Genomic DNA, 20,091 nt, shown 5'->3' with positions numbered 1-20,091 from the left:
TTATCATCATAGTCCTTCGCAAGTACATCCATCTATCCGAGAACTGATATCGAGATCAAAGATCAATAGTTTCCATTGATCCAACCCATAACTAGTGTCCAAATTTAAATTTAAATCAGTGAACAATGTAGTCGAAAATTCAAATCTAAAATAGAAGATCTCTAAATTCAAATATAAATAAGTGAATAGTGTAGTAAAAAATCTAAATCTAAAATAGAAGATCGAGAAGTCGAGAATCCGTGAGAGAGGAAGTTTATTTTTAGTTCATGGAACAATGATGATTTAACAAAGTGGAACTAATAGAATATCCAAGAAAAGTAAATCTATTTGGTTGCTAAAATTTTGCGAAACTAAGAAAAGTACTGCTGAATCTAATCAAAGATAATCAATTTGAAATCAACAATTATCAGTTATCATAGAGATGATAAATTAGGAAACTTAAAGAGAAGAGTTAAAGAATACATTTGAAAGTCTCATAATAAGTTGAAGTGATAATATTTGAGAATGATTTATCTGAATGAGATTAACTAGTGCAATGAACAAAAGAAACATTTCATGCGTCAAAACATCAAAAGATACATCATTGAGTTGAGAAAATGAATTGAAGAGTTTGATTTGATTGACAAGGGTATAAGTGAATAATTTGAAATAGTTTTGTCAAAAGAATGCATGGCCAAATGTCAAATTACAGTTCATATGACAAGTTAAGCTATATATGTTTACATGAAAGGTTTTCAAGTTTGAAAACTTTGTCATCTAATACAATACAAAAATTTAAGGGGCTAATTATTCTAAAATGTGCTTAATTTAGTTACTATAACTAATTATTTATTTAATTATATAATTATTATTTTTATAATAATTACTCACAACTTAATTTCATTAGGATCTCACCAACGTTCTACTTCTATTTATGATATTATTATTTTATTTCAAAATTGTTTTTTTATTAGTTAAATATAATATTTTATTATTAAAAGAGTAATATATATATATGATAATTTTTCTTTCCTTTGTGTCAGTGCACATATGACAAAGTTGATTTCAGAAGTAAATAGTTAAAATATTAGTTAAGGGAATATAATAGTAGCGCGAGGTGCTCGTGAATGTGTTAATTTTGTTTCACCCCTAACAGATGTCACCATAATTATGAGTGAGTTTGGCTAAATAAAATGAAATAGTTAATTTTGTTGCATATATTAAGAGTGAGTATGGGTAAATAAAATGAAATAGTTTTTATAAATTAAAATTAACTTTTATATATATATATATATATATATATATATATATTTCAAAATTTAATTATATTGGTTTGAGATCTCACATTAACTAGAGATTAGGACATTTTATTGTATATAAGTGAGTGCAAACTTTAATAACCAGTTTTATTAATAACCAGTTTTATGGAGTTGAGTTATGCTGCTAACAGCTGTCCTTCACCGCTTAAGAAAAACCCTAACCAAAAAATACTCAATAAATTAAAGTTTCTCAGATTTTGACTGAATGAACCACCACAGACCTCTCTCAAGTCGATGAAATTTAACATTTTCTATCAGGATTTATATATATGCAGGTTCTATTGATTTTACGGTGTCTTGCATGACCTTCACAATGTAAAAAAGGATTTCATTAACGCAACCGATCAACCTTCTATCTTATAAACTACATTGTCTACTAAATTTCAGTTTTTATTTAAACTTGAAAACATTGAATACAGCATGCAAACACAAGAGAAAGTTCTAAAATACAAGCATGTGATGATTTCTCCTTCTTCTGGTTTGCTGAGAATTGAAATAAAAGCATTAAGAGAAAAGCAGAGAAGAAAGTGAGTGGATTAAGTGTTGGAAGGAGCATTGTAGTTCTGAAGAGCAAGAATGCAGTCATCGATGTACTGATTCTGAAGATCTCTGCAACTGAAAACCTTTCCCATTTCTTTGGCGTTCTTCCTGTAACTACTCCCTTCTTCCTCCACAACTGCCAACCTCAATGTCTTAGCCACAGATTCCCTCGTGAAGGACCCATCTTCCTCGCTCCTCGCCACCTCGATTGCCACCTTCTTTTCTTCCAACACCCTTGAAAACAGAGCTTGGTCTAGCAAATACGGAAGAGTCACAAGAACATGACCAAAGTTAAGCATTTCAACAAGAGAGTTGGTGCCACAGTGAGTGACGCACCCCCCAATGGCTGCATGCCCCAAGATCTTACTCTGGGGTGCCCAACTCTTCCAAACAAACCCACGATCTTCTGTTCTCTCCTCAAACCCCTCTGGCAACTCCAATGAATCCTCTTTCATGTTCCTAAAAGCCCAAAAGAAAGGGAGCTTCGAAATCTCAATGCCATGAGCCAACTCGGTAACGTCCTCCTGACTCAGCTTCAACTCGCTCCCGAAAGCAATGTACACCACTGAGGAGCACTCTTGCGAGTCCAACCACTCCTTGATTCTGAGCCAGTCGGGGTTTTCGTCTTCCTCTCCAACATCCTTTATCTGTATCGACGGTGGAACCAAACCCACCGGAATCACGGGCATGTCGTACCTCTGAGAGAGATAATCCAACCATTCTCCTTCGAGTTCTCTGCTTGTCCTCAGAAGAAACATGTCACAGCTGGAATAAACCTTTGCAAGATCGAAACTGGCGCAGCGACCGGTGTCGTCATCTCTGCGAGAGCGCATTGCCCTTATGATCTCGTAAGGCCTGAGATGAAGGGTTGTTTGAAAAGGAAGCCACTTTGGGTTACACATGTCTTGAATATTGAAACTTGAGGTGCGTGCTTCTTTGGGTGGATCGTAGAAGACTTTGTTCCAGGCTGCGGTTAAGTTGTAATGCGCACAGGGAATGCTGAGGCTCTTGGCTATTTCTGGTAACCACTCAGTTGCAAAATCATAGAAAACCCAATCGGGTCTTGAAGTTTTGAGCAACTCCAACACAGGATCTTGGAGACCTTCGTAGGCTAACTTGAGGTGACAGATCTTTGATTTGGGAATGTCCATTGTGCTTTCTGCACCTTCTGGGAGATGCTCAGTTTGTGGTAAGGGTAATCTCACCAGTTTGATGAATGGTTGTAAGGGTTGGGGGATTTTGGGCATGCGATCGATGTTTTTGGGAGTGCTTATGAAGGTGACAAAGTGACCCTTTTGCGCCAGAATCTTTGCCAGCTCCGAATAAGGATTTACGTGACCTGCTGCAAGCCATGGGAGCATTGCAATGTGCAGAGGCTTCTCAACCTTATTCTTGCCATTTGAGGAAACTACAGGGACACAATCCATCACTATCACTCTTTCTCTTCTCAACTTCAAACATATCTATCTACATACATATATATATACACCTACAGGGACACGTGTCCGCTACTCCGCGTGTCGTGTCCGCTACTCCGCTACATAGGTAGGTTTCAAAATTAATTTCAACTTAATTTTGAAATAAAATAATAATATCCTAAATAGAAGTATAAAAGAAGGATGGTGTGATCCATAATGAAATTAAGTTGTTAAGTATAAACTCATTCCCATCCTTCACGGATCTTGGTTTGTTTTTTAAAAAATATTATTATTAAAAAGTTATTTTTAAAAGTTATTCCTTGTTTTGCTCAATTTTATGTTTAATTATGTTTTTCTGGACCCGAGAAAAACACATGCCTATTATTATGACAATGTAAAAATAATTATGATCTTATGGATTTAGTCATTTTTACTTGTGTAATACAGCTAAGTGCAATATTGTTTTGATTGTGGTATATGATTTTTTTTCCATAAAATTATTAAATAAAAACAAATTTTAAATATTCAAATAATTAATTATTATTTAATTAAATTAAAAATCATTTTATAAATTAAACTATTGATATATAATAAAGTATTTTTTATTATTAATAAAAATTTATAAAATAATTTTTTAAATAAGTAGTTAATCATTAGTTACTTACTAATTTAAAATCTAAAATATTAATCATTAAAATTAATTTAAATACAAATTTAAAAACTATTTTATAAATTTTTATTAATAATAGAAATTTTTTATAATTTTTTAATCTCTAAATTAGTATATAATGTAGTTAATACAGTGAAAAATTATTTTTTATCTCTAAATTTTGTTATAGAGTTTTTTATTTTGAAATGCTTAACGATTTTGTTATAGAGTTTTTTATTTTGAAATGCTTATAATAATTTTTTGATAAAATAAAATAAAATCAAGCTGGCTAAACATTTGACTATAGTGTATTTATATTTATGAAAATAGCATTTTTTTTATTATAAAAAAATGTTTTTAAGTGTTAATTTTAGAACTACTCATAAATTAATTTATAGTTTTGATTTAACTAATTCATAATATTTAATATTGTAATGTGGTTGGATGAAAAATGTGGATTCTGAGTATCATGATCCTTTTTCTTTTGCTTCGTTCACTTATTCCATCTATGTAAGCTTTTAATGACTTCTTTTTCTGATTCCTAAAATGGTAAGAGGAGTTCTCTGAGTCGTACCGATTCATTCTCAGTTTAAGAAATTTTCTAAAACAACTTCCCAAGAAGTATAAGAAACATTAGGCCCAAATTTGGCAAAATGAAAAAGAAAAGATAGGTTTCTTTAAAGGCTGCACCCACAATGTAATGCAAAGACAATAATATTCCTATTATTTTTTAAAAACCCCAAAATACACATAATATCCACACTACTCTTTCTTCTTCCGGACAATGCAATTTGGTAATTTTACAGAATGGGAAATTAGCATTTATTTTTTTACATTACAGATTATAAAATCCATAAATATTCTGGATTGATTAATCCGGTAATCTTCCGGATCCATCAATCCGTAACAAAAATTAGACTTCCAGATTCAGCAATCCAGAAATCAACAAGTTGCTTTCGAAACAAGGTGAATGTCAGTTTTGAGATTTACAAAATTGTAGGGGTGCAGGAAGAAGAAGCCTTCTTTAAAGTCCTTGAGTTGTTATCAATCCCTCCAAGTTTACCTCAAGATATCGATTACATCATTCAACGTCTGTTTTAACTCACCCATCCACTTTATCTTCACAGAAAAGCTTGTATGACTTTAATAGAGTTTATATGAAACCATTATCCAACCACGAAAAAAAAATCCCACATTCACCAGTTTTCAAAAGGGACTTTGCAGTTTTGATAGCCTGAAAAATAACATTTCGTCTTCATTTGTTAGTTTTTTATTGTGTGTGCATGTTCTATAACTCATAAAGAACAAGTCATTTGGATCTGAAAATAAGATGCGCGATATTATAAGACTATGCATTTTTTGTGGGAAGAATGAATCTCTACATTTTATTATAACATTAAGGGGAATAAAATAAAAGCTGCGTGTTTCTCATGTCACCACTGTTTATATTCATTTCTGTGTGGTGGTTCCTATTAGATTCGTTTTTGCTTATATAAAACAGAACGCAGATACCATCTCTTCCTTGTACAGAAAAAGGGTTGCAGATGGATCACTCAGTTTCAGATTCATCCAATGCTAAAACTGATAAGCCTCTTCATGTTGTGATGTTCCCATGGCTAGCCATGGGCCACGTATTCCCCTGCTTCGAGGTTTCCAAGATCCTTGCACAAAAGGGTCACTATGCCACTCTCGTTTCCACCCCCAAGATAATAGATCGCTTACCTAAACTCCCTCAAACCTTATCACCATTTCTCAAGCTAACCAAATTGCCCTTATCGCCCCACATCGACCAAAACAATCTCCCACAAGATGCTGACTCCACAATGGACATTCCTTCCAACAAACTCTATTACCTCAAATTAGCCTATGATGCTCTCCAACAACCTATGACTCAAATCCTCAAAACTTCAAACCCTGATTGGGTTTTCTATGATTTTGCAGCCAGTTGGATCCCACAACTGGCCAAAAGCCTCCACATTCCCTGTGCCTATTTCAGTCCCTGCCCTGCCTGGAGCATATGCTTCTTTGACACACCAAAACAACAACTTGGTGATGCTGCTGCCTCCAGAACAAACCCTGAAGATTACTATGGCCCTCCCAAGTGGGTTCCTTTCCCTACAAATATTGGCCTGAGACCATATGAGGTGAGGAAGTTGTTAGAAGATGTCAAAGTTAACGAGACTGGCGCCTCACCTGTTTTTGATTTGAATGAAGCAAATTCTGGCTGTGACATGTTTGTGATCAGAAGCTGCAGAGATCTTGAGCCAGAGTGGTTGGATTATCTTGGTGAGTTTTACCACAAGCCTGTGGTTCCTGTGGGGCTGCTTCCACCAGTGCAAGTGATGGATTCTGAAGAGGAAGACAATAACCCTGATTGGGTTCAAATCAAGGCGTGGTTAGACACACAGAAAGCATCATCAGTGGTGTACATTGCATTTGGGAGTGAGGTGAAACTGAGCCAAGAAAATCTCAATGAACTGGCTCTTGGCATTGAGCTTTCTGGTTTGCCTTTCTTCTGGGTTCTGAGGAAGGGGTCAGTTGAGTTGCTGCCAGATGGGTTTGAGGATCGGATCAAAGATTGTGGGGTTGTGTGGAAAACATGGGCACCCCAGGCTAAGATTTTGGCTCATGACTCCATTGGAGGTTGCTTGACTCACTGTGGTTCTGGTTCAATGATCGAAAATCTCTACTTTGGACACGTCCTTGTGATGTTGCCGTTCTTACTAGACCAAGCATTGTATTCAAGGGTGATGGAAGAGAAGAAAGTGGGAATCGAGATTCCGAGGAACCCGGAAGATGGATCGTTCAGAAGGAGCTCCGTGAGCAAGGCAGTGAGATTGGCAATGGTGGAGGAGGAGGGAAGTGCTTACAGAGAAAATGCTAAAGAATTGGGCAAGAAATTTAGCAACAAACACTTCCAAAACCAATACATTCAACATTTCATTCTTTCCCTTCAAAATAGTAATTAAAAATGGATATGTATTTCATACCTCTTTTTTTTTGTTTAAATAAACTAGTTCTTTAGTTCAGCCATTGACCTGAACGTGTTCAAGACTCAATAATTTTAATAGTGAATTATTAAACTATAATAATAAATAAATCTATTATTTTAATTAATATTTATATAATTGAGTTTATTTGAGTTTTAATTATTATTTTTGTTAATTTTGTGATTTTTGAGGAAATGATGCGAAGAAATGAATGAACCAAATAGGCAAAGTTCAAGTTATTTATTGAATAAAATAGAAAATAAATTTTGAGGAAAAAAAATAAAAAAATAAAATTTATAATATCTCATAAACATAATTAGAAAATATTTTCCAAAATACAATAACTCTAAAAGTAAAATAAAAAACAAATAAAATTAAAATATAAAAAAATAAAATAAAGAAAGATAACATATATATTGAAATAAAATAAAAATATAAAAATAAAATAAAATAAAAACAAATCAAAATAAGATATCAATACTATACTATAGTCTTACAATTATAAGACAATGGTAGTAATTTTAAGCTCAGATGCCATTATTATGATACTTTTCTTATGCTTAGTTGAAAGAAAATATAGAAAATAATAATTTTAAAAAATAAAGACACTCGTTATACTTTTTATTATCATTAAATTACATAATTTTAAAAATATCTTTTTTCAATTGTACTTTATTAAATAACTAAACTTCAAATTTATTTTTTTACTTATATGTTTAATTTTCTTTGTCTATTTTCATTATCTTAATTTCTCTTGTACAAATTTCTATATAAGTATATCTCTAACATTCATATGGATATAATCAAAGTTTTATGATTGAACCTTTTGTGCAAGTTTCCATACAAGTGCATGTCACATGTATATGAAATTTATTATACTGATAGCCATAATTAAAAATGTCACATTAAATAAAATAAAGTATATAAAATTATTGCAAAGTTCAAGTGTACATAAATTCATGAGTAAAAAATAAAGTGTAGAAATTATTATAATATCATATAGTGTAATGCATTTAGAAACTGATAAAATAAAAAGTATAGTTAAGTAATACCTAATGTTGAGATATCCATTTTTTTATGACATTAGGTGAAACACTCTAACATTTAATTTTATTTCTACTTATTTTTTAATTTGTTTCTTTCCACTGTTATAAAATGGAATATATGAAAATAAAATAACAGCCTGCAAGTATCTCCTAACACACGTTTTTCATGTGATAATGTTTTATACAAATAATTTACGCATACGCATGGTCTGCAGTTTTAAAACTCAACCACAACCCCATACATTTTGATTTAATATAATTCTAATATGGGTTTAAGACTATTTAAAAAAATATATTAATTTTAAAAAATTTAAATTTATTGTATAAAGTTTTGTTACAATTATAAAAATAAAAAATAACTCATTTTGAACCAATGAAACATCTTTTTATTTTTGAAAAAAAAATTAAAACATATTTATGTATATACATCTTTATTGTCAATTTATATAATATATAGATTCGTTTTATGTGTCCTACACTTTAAAAATTATATGTATTTTTGTGTATCCTACACTTTAAAAATTATATATATTGTCGTATCCTACACTTTAAAAATTATATATATTGTCGTATTCGTGTCATATTAGTGTCCATGTATGTGTCCGTGTTATATCAATATCCATGTCAGTATTTATGCTACATGTATTTTTTAATCAAAATTATTCATTGTTTTTTATAAATGAAATTTGGTGTTTTGTGGGTTAAGGTTTAGGAAAAAAATATTTGATAATATAAAAGTTAACGTGCAGGATATGTTAGTCCATAACTTTGTAGTGACCACGAGGAGATGTAATAATATTATATTAGAGGCGTGGCGCCCGTTTGACTTGTTTATTCTTTGCATAGGAAAACAAAATAGAAGATGAAAAACTAAGAATATAACACAATCTTTGTCTGTCTAGAAAGTAAATATTTGTTAACAAAGATCTTCATCCTCTTTCAAAGCTGTCGAGTATATATATGATCGTTGTCTCTGAAGTAGTTAACACTGAAAAAACTGGAATCGAAGCCAAGTGAAAGGAAATCACACTGCGTGCTGATGGATTGTGTTGGCCCAGTTTCATCTCATGCAAATGGCAATGCCAAAATTCAGAAACCTCTTCACATTGCCATGCTCCCGTGGCTGGCCATGGGTCACATATATCCATACTTTGAGGTGGCCAAGATTCTTGCTCAGAAGGGTCATCATGTCACCTTCATAAACAGCCCCAAAAACATTGATCGCATTCCCAAAGCCCCCAAAACCTTACGACCATTCATTACATTGGTGAGGCTACCCTTGCCACACGTGCAGCATCTTCCAGAAGGCGCAGAGAGCACGATGGACATTCCCTCCACAAAGAACTGCTTCCTCAAGAAGGCTTATGAGGGCCTCCAAGACCCTGTTGCTGAGTTGCTCAAAACTTCGAAGCCTGATTGGGTTTTCTACGACTTTGCAGCTGCTTGGGTCACCCCAATAGCTAAGAGCCTCAACATTCCCTGTGCGCATTACAATATAACCCCTGCTTACAACAAAGTCTTCTTTGATCCACCCAAGGACAAAATGAAGGATTACTCCATCGAAACCATATGTGGCCCCCCCACTTGGCTTCCTTTCCCCACAACGCTTCGTCTCAGGCCTTATGAGTTCTTAAGAGCATTGCAGCGCAATAGAGACCAGGAGACAGGGGAAAAGGCTGATTTTGATCTCAACAAAGCATATTCCAGCTGTGATTTGTTTCTTCTCAGAACCTCCAGAGAGCTTGAGGGAGAGTGGTTAGATTATCTTGCTGGCAACTACAAGGTCCCTGTGGTTCCAGTGGGGCTGCTTCCACCATCCATGCAGATAAGAGATGCTGAAGAGGAAGATGAGAACCCTGACTGGGTCACAATTAAGGAGTGGTTGGACGCAAAAGAGTCGTCTTCAGTGGTGTACATTGGATTTGGAAGCGAGTTGAAGCTGAGTCAGGAGGACCTCACTGAGTTGGCTAATGGCATTGAGCTTTCAGGGTTGCCTTTCTTTTGGGCTCTAAAGAACCTGAAAGAGGGGGTACTTGAGTTGCCAGAGGGGTTTGAGGAGAGAACGAAGGATCGTGGGGTTGTTTGGAAGAGTTGGGCACCCCAGCTTAAGATCTTAGCTCATGGGGCAATTGGGGGATGCATGAGTCACTGTGGTTCTGGTTCTGTGATTGAAAAACTTCATTTTGGGCATGCCCTTGTGACCCTCCCTTATTTGCTTGACCAAGCCCTGTTTTCAAGGGTGCTAGAGGAAAAGAAAGTGGCGATTGAGGTGCCAAGGAGCGAGAAAGATGGGTCCTTTACAAGGGACTCTGTGGCCAAGACATTGAGGTTTGCAATTGTGGATGAGGAGGGAAGTAGTTTAAGAAAGAATGCAAAGGAGATGGGGAAGCTTTTCAGTTCGGAAGAACTTCACAATCACTACATTGATGATCTCATTGCTGCACTTCACAAATATAGGATTTCTTCCACCAGTTAAGCAGTGTTTGTGCCTTCCATTTTCTTAATTTTCTCTTCTGTGAGGTGCCTTTTGTCTTGTAATAAAGGAGGGCCAATTGAACAACTGTTAGTAGCAGCATTTTTTGTTGGAGTGTTAGGTTTTTTATTTCTGAATTTATTTTCACCTGTGTCTAAATGTGAAATTAATAATGTTATTGCAAAGAATAATGATAATAGTCAAGTGACTCACGGAAGAATTATTTAATTTTAAAATGTTGATAGGAATAATAACTAAATTAAAGTTAATTTAAGGAAGAACTGCATTTTGCACAACTAAGAGGAGTGCATCATGGATACACACTACAAGATTAAATGATAATAAACAATCAAAGGAAGCTCATATCTTAGTATATAAATATTTGAGAATATATAATCTAATGAATGGAAAAATGTCTAGATAGATTTTTACCCAGTTTTGCGTGGTCAAATCATATAATGTGGACTCTAATGAAAACTTGATTTGCCTTTTCAATTTATAATTTCAATATGACAATACAAATCAGAGAATTTTGTTACAGTTACCTCTGACTTAATCATTTTAAGGAAACCAACGAGGAAAAGGAAAAAAAAAACAGTGCAGAGGATTTGAAGACTTGTTTCAAACCCTCACACTAATTGGATGCTTGAAGTTTCCCACATGAAGCAGATGTTGTCCCAGTGGAACTTTCCTGTTGCCAAGCTCATCAACGACACTCAAATCCTTGCAAACATCCACCTTGAACCTAACCTGTGTTTCTGATTTTCCTGGTAAGTGCACTTTCTCAAAAGCCAACAAGTGTTTCTGAGGGGCATTGTGCACATGAGGAGGAGTAAAGAACAATAAAACTACATGGTTACTGCTCATTTGCCCCAAGTTCTTGACCCCAAGGTGGATATCAAAGGCTAAGTTTTGGCAATGCTCATCAGCAACATCAAGTGACGTGCATTCTGAGGAACGACATTCATGATCCTCTGCGAGAGGAACAGACACCAACTGTGGTGCCTTAACTATTTTATGATCAATACTAGAGAAACTTAATCCATCTCCAAAGGAGAAAACAGTTTCCCCTTTGTAAAATCTATATGTTCTACCAGGGTAGCCTGTTGCAGGATCTGCCCTCATGTTCATGTTGGTCATTGGTACCTTGTTTACATATGATTGTGGATACCATGTCATGGGAAGCCTTCCACCTGCATCAGGAAATTATCCTCCAGTGTCAAAGTTGCAACATTATAGGATTGATTTCTTTCATTCAAGAGAAAACGTGAATGACTTACTTGGATTATAAAACCCAAAAATCACGTCTGCTATGGCAGCTCCACCAGCTTCGCCAGGGTAGCCAACCCATAGAATGCTTGTGATTTTATCATTAGATTTAGCAAAGGACACATCCATGCCCCCACCAGACATGATGACAAGAATCACAGGTCCCTTGGATGCATTTGCAACTTGACTCACTAGAAGTTCTTGCTGTCCTGGAAGAAGAATGTTAATTCTGTCAAGACTCTCTGCCTCTATAGCAAGACTTGCACCCACTATAATCACCGTTGCATCTGCAGATGCTGCTATTTGTGTGGCATCATCTAACTCCGCATTCGCACATTGCACGTTGGGACAGCCAGGAGCATAGCTCGTTGGAACTAAGGCTGTTAGGGCTTGCAAGGGTGATATATAGTTACAAGGAATGCCTGCAAAATTTCATAGATCAAATGCGATGTTAAGCACAAGGTAGAGATAAAAAAGTGTTCAACAACAGTAACAAACTGTAAGGTCATGGACCTGATCCGATTATTGATAATGTATGAATTGTTTTCCAACCTAAGTATCTAACATAATATAACAGCACAAGTCATGGGATTTCAATTGATTAGTCTTAATCACTCAATTAAGTCATAATCATGACCACGAGCGGAGAGGTTAGGATTTGGTCCATATATACCAGATAACACTCTACAGAAAGGCATCATCTCATACACACTGGTAAAGGGTATACTTATCCTTGACCACCTTGAATGTTCTAGATCAGAGATCAATCCTATACTCTTGGCTAGAACACAAACCATCATAAATTTTGCCTACAGTTAATAGGTTTACCAAATTTGGGCTAGTTCCCAACTTTATATCCATGAGGCTATTATAGGAGTAGGAAATTTTGATACCTTCATAGTTTCCAATCATGACCCTAGTAGCATTAGCATTGGGCCCTATAACTCCCAATGATTTAATGGCTTTGGCATTGAGAGGCAAAGATCCTGCACTGTTTTTAAGCAACACAATCCCTTGCCTTGCAGCTTCACGGGCAAGCTCCCGGTTCTCTGAAGTGCATACATCCTTGGGACCAAGGTTTCCATAAGGTTGCTTGCTTGGATCACCATCAAAGAAACCAAGACGCATCAATGTGGCGAAGTTGTTGGAGGCAGCATTGTTAATGGCTGCTTCATCCACAAGCCCTTGCTTCACTGCACCTTCTGTATATTTCCCAAGATAATCTCCACAGTCCAAATCCAACCCTGTGAAATCAAAATTACATAAGTAAACAGGTATCTTGCATAATTTGTGCAAATGGCTATCATGGTTTATTGATACTCCGGAAATTAGCAGAGAATATGGAAGTGTATATAGTCTTTTCATATTTTCTGACCTGACAGAATGGTTTGGGCTGCAGCTTCTTCAGGAGTTTTGGTGTAGTGCTGATCTTTGAAAAGCACTTGTACCGAGTCACAGTCCGAAACGATATATCTGCATAGACCACACATTCATATCATAGTAAAAACTACATTAACAAACATAACCAATTTACCACACCTAAATTATAAGATTTAGGAATTAAAGATACCCATTTAATTTCCATTTGCCTCGAATAATCCCCTTAAGAAGGTCCGGGTCTGCGCAGGTTGGTTTTCCATTAACCTGATTGTAGGAACACATGACACTGGCTACATTCCCATCAATCACACAGCTCTTAAACGGTGGTTGGAATGTGTCATCCAAATCTTGTTGAGTCACCTAACAAATTCAACATATAAGAACGGGTGATAAAATGATTTTTCTGCATCTAAATCACATTAGCTTGTTGAGTTTTCAATCAATGTATGTAGTAGATTACCACAGCATTGAAGGTGTAACGCTGAACACCTTTCCAGTTATCCAAATCATAGGCTGTGTAGTGTTTGCAACAAGCAGCAACCTTGAGCTTGTTGGAGTCTCCATCATCGGTTTGTTGAAGACCTTTCACGTATCCTGATGCATATTTACTACTTAGCAAAGGGTCTTCACCCGGTGTCTCCTGTCCTCTTCCCCATCTGGGATCTCTGAATATGTTTATGTTTGGCGACCAATAAGTCAAACCGGCTAGCCCCACATTGTACATTGCTCTGGCTTCCGTAGAAACTACCTGAAATAACCACAATTAGACTTAAACACCAAATGATAATTCACAAAAACAGATGATCCTGTATCCAAATATCGCCTATAATACATTTTGATTATTTAAAGCAATTTAGTCATTTCCCATTTATGTGCTATAAAAATTGAAAATAGAGATTGTTATCAATGTTTGAACTGTATCATTGGCAAACAATCAACATCAAACCCTCTCTGTCACTCACCTTAGTTCCAACAATAGGCTAGAAAAAGGGGGGTAAAACACATAAATATCTACATCCAAATTCTACAGGTTCACATGAGACTAACCATAAATTTATGTTTCATTTATTATTGTATTGGTTATTCAGACGATAGTACCTAAAAGTCGTGAGTGATAAAAAAACAATGTAACCACTCCTACCCACCCATCTACTTCTCCTGATCAATTAGGGATAGCTTCAACCTTACTGCTAGAAACACCTGTAAATAACTGCATATTAAAATAACTAAAAAGTTAAGAACAGCTAATATAGATTCTTTCGTTGCGTTTTAATTTCCTCTTCCTCTGACTCGTTAAATCAGTAATGTACAGTGTACAGCATTATGAAAGCAATAGAGAAGTACCCACAGTGCCACAATTTTAAAGACTCGGAACCCATAAAAGGACATTTCATTACACATTCAAAACCTCACCAAACTCCCTCAAATTTTGTGATAAACAACCAACTGGGGTGATTAAAGTTAACTACTTTTGATGTCCTCATTCAGTAAAAAGGGAAAGAAACCACCCTTTCCCATTTTTTGAGGAACCGTTGTGAATTGTGATCCACCCCCAAGAAAGAAAAAGGGCAAAAACTGACTTCAAAGCATGAGAGAGAGGGAGGGAGAGAAATAGTTCAAAACTCACTCTTCCGATGGCTTCAAACAGAGAAGAGTTGAAAGAAGCTGCAGTGAGAATGGGCATGGGAAAACTGGTTGCACCGGGCACGACACTGGAAAAGTGAGTCCCAGGTCCAATGTTGGACACTCCATGAAGTGCCTCAGACCACCACTCATACTTGGGAATCCCAAGCCTACTCACGTTAACAGCAGAATTCACCAAATTTCCGATTTTCTCTTGCAATGTCAACCTCTTCACCAAGTCGGCGACCCTGTCCTCCACCGAGAGTGACTTGTCACAGAATCCGTAACCCGCCAAAGCCGGGTTCTTGGCAACATCGCAGGCAAAAACAGCGGACGTTTGCCCCGAAACCCGTTCACAACTAAACAAAACAGCGACAACACACACAAATGAGAAACAGAGGAAAACAGAAACCTTCGGTTGTCTGTTTTCGGTGCAAGCCATGTTGCGACCTCGGAAACTCAAAACAAAAAAAAAAGGTTGATGGATGAGCACGCTAAAGAGGGTGCGTGTGTGAGCTTGTTGTTTAGGAATAAAAATAAGGTATATATTGTGTATGGTGATAATGAGGACACATTGTTTTTTAGCAACCCGTGAAGGGTGAATACAGAGGGAGGTGATGATGGAAGCCCCTCCCTCTGAAAGCAGTAGTTTTTGTTGGTTTTGGCGGATAGGGAAGGAAACAAGTGAAAGAAAAAATGTATATACAAAATGCTCAATAACTCTATCAGTTATTGATATTTGCTTTGAAACACAACTTGGGGTGGGTATATATATATATATATATATATATATATATATATACAAGTTCTTTTTTTTTTTACATAAACTAAATAATGTCATCAGCAGCAAGATTGCCTGCTACGGTAAATCACGTGAGAAAGGGTGAAAGGACTTTGGCGGCTAGATGCCTTTGTATTGTGGGGTTGTTTGGGTTTCATGAAAGCAATGAAATTTTAGGCTTACATCTTAAAACCTCGTTCAAATAGTTCTATGCAGACTAATTGCAAAGATTAGAAGAGAATCAACAAGCTTTGCATCTATTCTATATTATAATTTCATCATATTTTTAGTGGATGAAAGATTTTTAATGATGGGATGTGGGAATATGGTTCGTTGTCTCTCCAACTGGACATGATGGACATGGAAGTAGCATCTGTGCTGTCATTTTCATGGCCAAAGCCAACTGCCATGGATGTATGATAAGTGAACCAAATAATTATAAAGAGTATGAGAAAACGGGTTAATCGTTTTGTGTTCTTTTGTGTCTGTGATTAGTCATAGAGATGCTTTGTGTTTTTGTTCATGCATCATGACAGTCTTTCAAATTCCAATGCATCAAACTCTTTTTAATAAATACCTAATTTTATTTCTAAAAAAGTCACTCCACCCAATTCAAATATGAATAGAAACAAAGTCACCAAACAATCATTTGAAATTTTAATTATAAATGTAGAATATTTTAGCCATTTATGTAATGTGAAGGAATTAATAAATGGTTTTTTAAAAATAATATTGAATGAAATATTTTTTTGTATAAACCAATTTGGGTGTTTACTTCTGTTATTAACCTGAAATGGTTGGGATATGGATTATGAAAAAAGAGAAAAAAGATGTGGGAGGAAAATAAATAATTGGTTTGGGAGATGTAATTAACGTTGTACTTTTGGTAGTGGCCTAGTGGGATGGATAAATTGAATGAGGAAATGGGGTGTATGGTGTTAGTTTAGGATGTCGGCAAAAACTACATCAAATGAACAAATGTTTGAACAAATGAACATGTGGATAAAAGAGAAGGTTTGTTTCTCATATTCGCACTTTATTTTTCTTTCTTATATTTTAATACTCTAATTCATTCACCAAGCTTCTTGGGTTCTCATAAAACCATTATAATAAAAATTAAATTTTACAATATTTATGCATTAGTTCAAATCGAAAAACATATCTCTGAATTGTAGCTTTATTTTTTCATATGTAGAATTGAAAATATGCCAAAAAAAATTACAATAATTTATATATTACAATTTAATTAATTGAGTTACTTCAATTTCATTATTTGAGTTAAGATAGGGTGGAGCCGAGCACAGGTGAACCACTCTGAGTGGCTACTCATAAAAGCGTGACGTTAAAGTTCAGATGAGTGGGACCCACTATCATGCAATGCAGAACATTATCGACGGAGAGAGAGTGTGTGGGGTCCACTTTGAGTGAGGTTGAGATCCTCACTGTAAACCACCCAATCTCAACTTCACAACTAAACTATTAATCTCATCCATCAATAACACTAAAAAAAACATACATTTCATATTATTTATAATAATATAATAATTTTTTAAAATTAAAAAATAAAATAAAATATTAATTTATTATAGTGTGAGGTGTGTGTTTTCATTGTTCAGAGGTGTTAATATATCACACTTTTTCTAAAGTGCGAACTTGGAGAAGAGTGAGTTCTACGTTCAGAATATCCACTCTTCTTTTTTTCTAATGTTCATGGTTTTTTAGGCCTTAATTTCTTCACAACATTGTTATTATTATTATTATTAATTATTTACTTTGGTAGACAAAATCAAGTTACTTGCACAACACTCCCAGGGATGATGAATGGTGATGTTTTAAACTTTTTTTAATTATTAAATTTTTTGGTGTTAAAAACATGATTACGAGTTGTGAAATTGTATGTGTAGTTGTGACACCTCTCGTGTATCCCATTTGATTGGTTTTATACAGCTGTGTTGGGTGGGTTTGTGTGTCTCTCTCCTCGTGTGATGTGATGATTGTTCCATGAATGGTAGATAGATGGTAGAGAAGTCAAATGAGCTAAAGCAACTCAAAGACTAATATGCTTTTTTGGGTGATTCCCAAAGGGTTAACACCAAGAACCAAGAAAAAGCATGGTTATGGTTTTGGGATAATTTATTATGTTTTGATGAAATCTCTTTAACCTAAATACAGATTGTGTTGCAGGGTGATTGGTTTACAGAGAGAGGGAAACATTCACCTAAATTGGTCAAAGTAGGCATATATTATATTTTTCTATAGGCACCCCCTAAAGCACCTCCTCTTCTCCAACTCACACAAACCTACTATATATGCCATTCCCAATCAATTCAAACTTCTACCTACTTCAACTCAAAAACTCTTCTATTTCCTCCTCTTCAACCCAATCTACCCATAGATAATCACCTCATCTAACTCACTTCTATCTCTCTTTTTTTAATCTTATTATTTCATCTCAAAAGTTGCACATTACAATTCTATTCCCTTTCAAACAAAAATACAATAGTAGAAATTGTAAGGACTTTAAATTCAATTAATTCTCCATTTATTGCTTACATAGTTGTATCTTTAAGGACAAAATGATCTTCAATTGTATTGGTATGAAGTACCAATTGAATGATACAGTGTTAAGTGTATTTACTAAACTGTGTATTAACAATGATTAAATTGTAAGCAAATTAGATAATGCGAAAGTTAATTATTACATAGTCTTTATTAATATCTATAAATAAAATGATTCATTAAATATTGTAAATAAACAATACAATTAAGATAAAGATACATTATTACAATATTAATTATACATAAATATCGAATACTTACACTACAAGAAAATCATGAAATAGAAACCAATTTTTAGAGACCAAAATAAATAGTTACAATAGAAACTAAAATAGATACCATTTTAGAAACTAAAAAAAAAATTGATTTCTAAATTAGTTTCTATTATTTTCTATTATTGTTAAATAGTTTCTAAATTGGTATCTAATTAGCAACTAAGGTTTTAGATACCAATTATTTAGTTTCTAAATTTAGTCTCTAAAACCTTGGTTGCTAATTAGATACCAATTTAGAAACTATTTAGCAATAATAGAAAATAATATAAACTAATTTAGAAACTAAATTTATTTTTAGTTTCTAAAATGGTCTCTAATTTAGTTACTATTGCAATTAATTATTTTGGTTTCTAAAAATTGGTTTCTATTTCATGATTTTCTTGTTACTTTTGAGTGTCTTTCCAACCAAAAACTAAAACTCGAGTAATTGAATAAAGAAAAATAAAATGTAAGGAGAGAATTTAATTTCAACCAATTAACACTAGCTTGTTACCTTCCCACACACAAACAATAGTAAAAAAATATAATAGTATTATGACTTAAAACCATACACTTAATTATTCTTTTTATTAATTTATTGTGTCGTATCATCTTTTATTTCTCTTTCTTCTTATATATATATATATATATTATATGTACTTATCATTCTAAAAAATTTAAATAATTTATTGTATCAACTTTTCTCTGTTTAAAATATAAGGTAATGAAGGAACAGAATAAACCCAACAGAGGGAAGACAAAGATCTAGATTTATTACCCTAATACTTGTTTACATTATTGTGTGACTTCTCAGACACCAATCTTTCAAGATCTAACACAAATTCACAGATGTCATCCTTTCGTGTCTTTTTTCTTTATATTATTATTACTGCACACCCCCATTTGTGGGATTTAGGTGGGAATAATAAAAAAAAATAGTAGAAAGACAAAAGAACACCAACGTTTGAATTGGTCTGATGTAAAGAGAGAAAATGAAGTGAAGAAAGTGAAAATATTGTGTATATTATACTTTTCTTTTCCTAAAACTTGCTTGCAATGTAACTTGACTGTGAAGTTATTGTCTCTTTCATCAACAGCAAGTAAAGTTTTCTCCCTTCTGTACCCAATGTGCTAAATTATCATTCCAACAAAAAAATATGTAAAAATTTACTTTTAAAGGGAGAAGAGAATCAATTGCTCTTTCGCTCTCTTTCATTTTACATATCTTTTAAGTTTTTTAATAATCTATCATTATTTTTTCAATAATTTAATTATTATTTTGTTTAACTATATATTATCTTCAATAAATATTCATATTAATATAGATTCGCTTATGAACATTCATTCGCATAAGCACAAATTAAAATTTATTCCAAAAAAGAAAAGAAAAAGACATAAAGGGAATGCAAAGATTTTTTTTCTTCAGCAAAACAAATATATTATATTATATAAGTACAGGAACAGAGTTGAGGTAGCAGTAGTAACTATTATTACATTATGACACATTTCTATATAACATAATAATCTCAGAAATGTTAAATAATATGCAGCCATAATACCAACTTAAGATGCTTCACCCTCCTGTAATAGTAAAAAACTAGTACCACACCCTGCAACAATGAAGAATGTTGTATCTTTTGTTGCATCAATTTCGTTTTAGAACAAACCAGTTGAAGTGGTATTTGGTCTAACATTTGTCTATACTTTTAAATGATTAATAGATAAATTGGGAATAAGATCAGTTGTAATAATTATCTTTTTTTTCACATCATATGCTTTTATAAAAGGCAATATATTGAAAGAGTATTCCT

At 34.0% G+C, this 20,091-nt stretch overlaps 4 protein-coding genes across 4 annotated transcripts; 2 read left to right on the top strand and 2 right to left on the bottom strand.

Annotated features, from left to right (window-relative positions):
• Positions 1–1,667: 1,667 nt before the first annotated feature.
• Positions 1,668–3,322, bottom strand: LOC137832816 (soyasaponin III rhamnosyltransferase). Its single transcript, XM_068641169.1, has one exon. It carries the CDS (start codon positions 3,263–3,265, stop codon positions 1,835–1,837), a length of 1,431 nt encoding a protein of 476 aa, XP_068497270.1. The 5' UTR covers positions 3,266–3,322; the 3' UTR covers positions 1,668–1,834.
• Positions 3,323–5,220: 1,898 nt separating this feature from the next.
• Positions 5,221–7,022, top strand: LOC137832815 (soyasaponin III rhamnosyltransferase). Its single transcript, XM_068641167.2, has one exon. The coding sequence runs from the start codon at positions 5,450–5,452 to the stop codon at positions 6,872–6,874; it is 1,425 nt and encodes a 474-aa protein (XP_068497268.1). The 5' UTR covers positions 5,221–5,449; the 3' UTR covers positions 6,875–7,022.
• A 1,958-nt stretch (positions 7,023–8,980) lies between these two features.
• Positions 8,981–10,516, top strand: LOC137832814 (soyasaponin III rhamnosyltransferase). Its single transcript, XM_068641166.1, has one exon. It carries the CDS (start codon positions 8,981–8,983, stop codon positions 10,415–10,417), a length of 1,437 nt encoding a protein of 478 aa, XP_068497267.1. The 3' UTR covers positions 10,418–10,516.
• A 366-nt stretch (positions 10,517–10,882) lies between these two features.
• LOC137832813 (beta-xylosidase/alpha-L-arabinofuranosidase 1) lies at positions 10,883–15,448 on the bottom strand. Its single transcript, XM_068641165.2, has 7 exons — positions 14,691–15,448; positions 13,524–13,811; positions 13,254–13,423; positions 13,059–13,156; positions 12,577–12,927; positions 11,695–12,105; positions 10,883–11,607 (listed from the first exon to the last, which is right to left on the bottom strand). The coding sequence occupies exons 1-7, from the start codon at positions 15,126–15,128 to the stop codon at positions 11,036–11,038; spliced, it is 2,328 nt and encodes a 775-aa protein (XP_068497266.1). The 5' UTR covers positions 15,129–15,448; the 3' UTR covers positions 10,883–11,035.
• Positions 15,449–20,091: the final 4,643 nt, after the last annotated feature.

The sequence above is a fragment of the Phaseolus vulgaris genome, chromosome 6, assembly GCF_051622355.1.
Source record: "Phaseolus vulgaris cultivar YP4 chromosome 6, ASM5162235v1, whole genome shotgun sequence".
Classification (NCBI taxonomy): domain Eukaryota; kingdom Viridiplantae; phylum Streptophyta; class Magnoliopsida; order Fabales; family Fabaceae; genus Phaseolus; species Phaseolus vulgaris.
Note: the sequence above shows the minus strand (reverse complement) of the source record. Positions and strands in the feature narration are given on the sequence as shown.

Coding starts and splice junctions, on each gene's coding strand:
- LOC137832816 (XM_068641169.1), bottom strand. CDS start 3,265: ATGGATTGTGTCCCTGTAGTTTCCTCAAATGGCAAGAATAAGGTTGAG.
- LOC137832813 (XM_068641165.2), bottom strand. CDS start 15,128: ATGGCTTGCACCGAAAACAGACAACCGAAGGTTTCTGTTTTCCTCTGT. Junction 13,157..13,253: donor GGCAAATGGAAATTAAATGG/GTATCTTTAATT, acceptor TGGTCTATGCAG/ATATATCGTTTCGGACTGTG. Junction 11,608..11,694: donor TTTTGGGTTTTATAATCCAA/GTAAGTCATTCA, acceptor TTCCTGATGCAG/GTGGAAGGCTTCCCATGACA.
- LOC137832815 (XM_068641167.2), top strand. CDS start 5,450: ATGGATCACTCAGTTTCAGATTCATCCAATGCTAAAACTGATAAGCCT.
- LOC137832814 (XM_068641166.1), top strand. CDS start 8,981: ATGGATTGTGTTGGCCCAGTTTCATCTCATGCAAATGGCAATGCCAAA.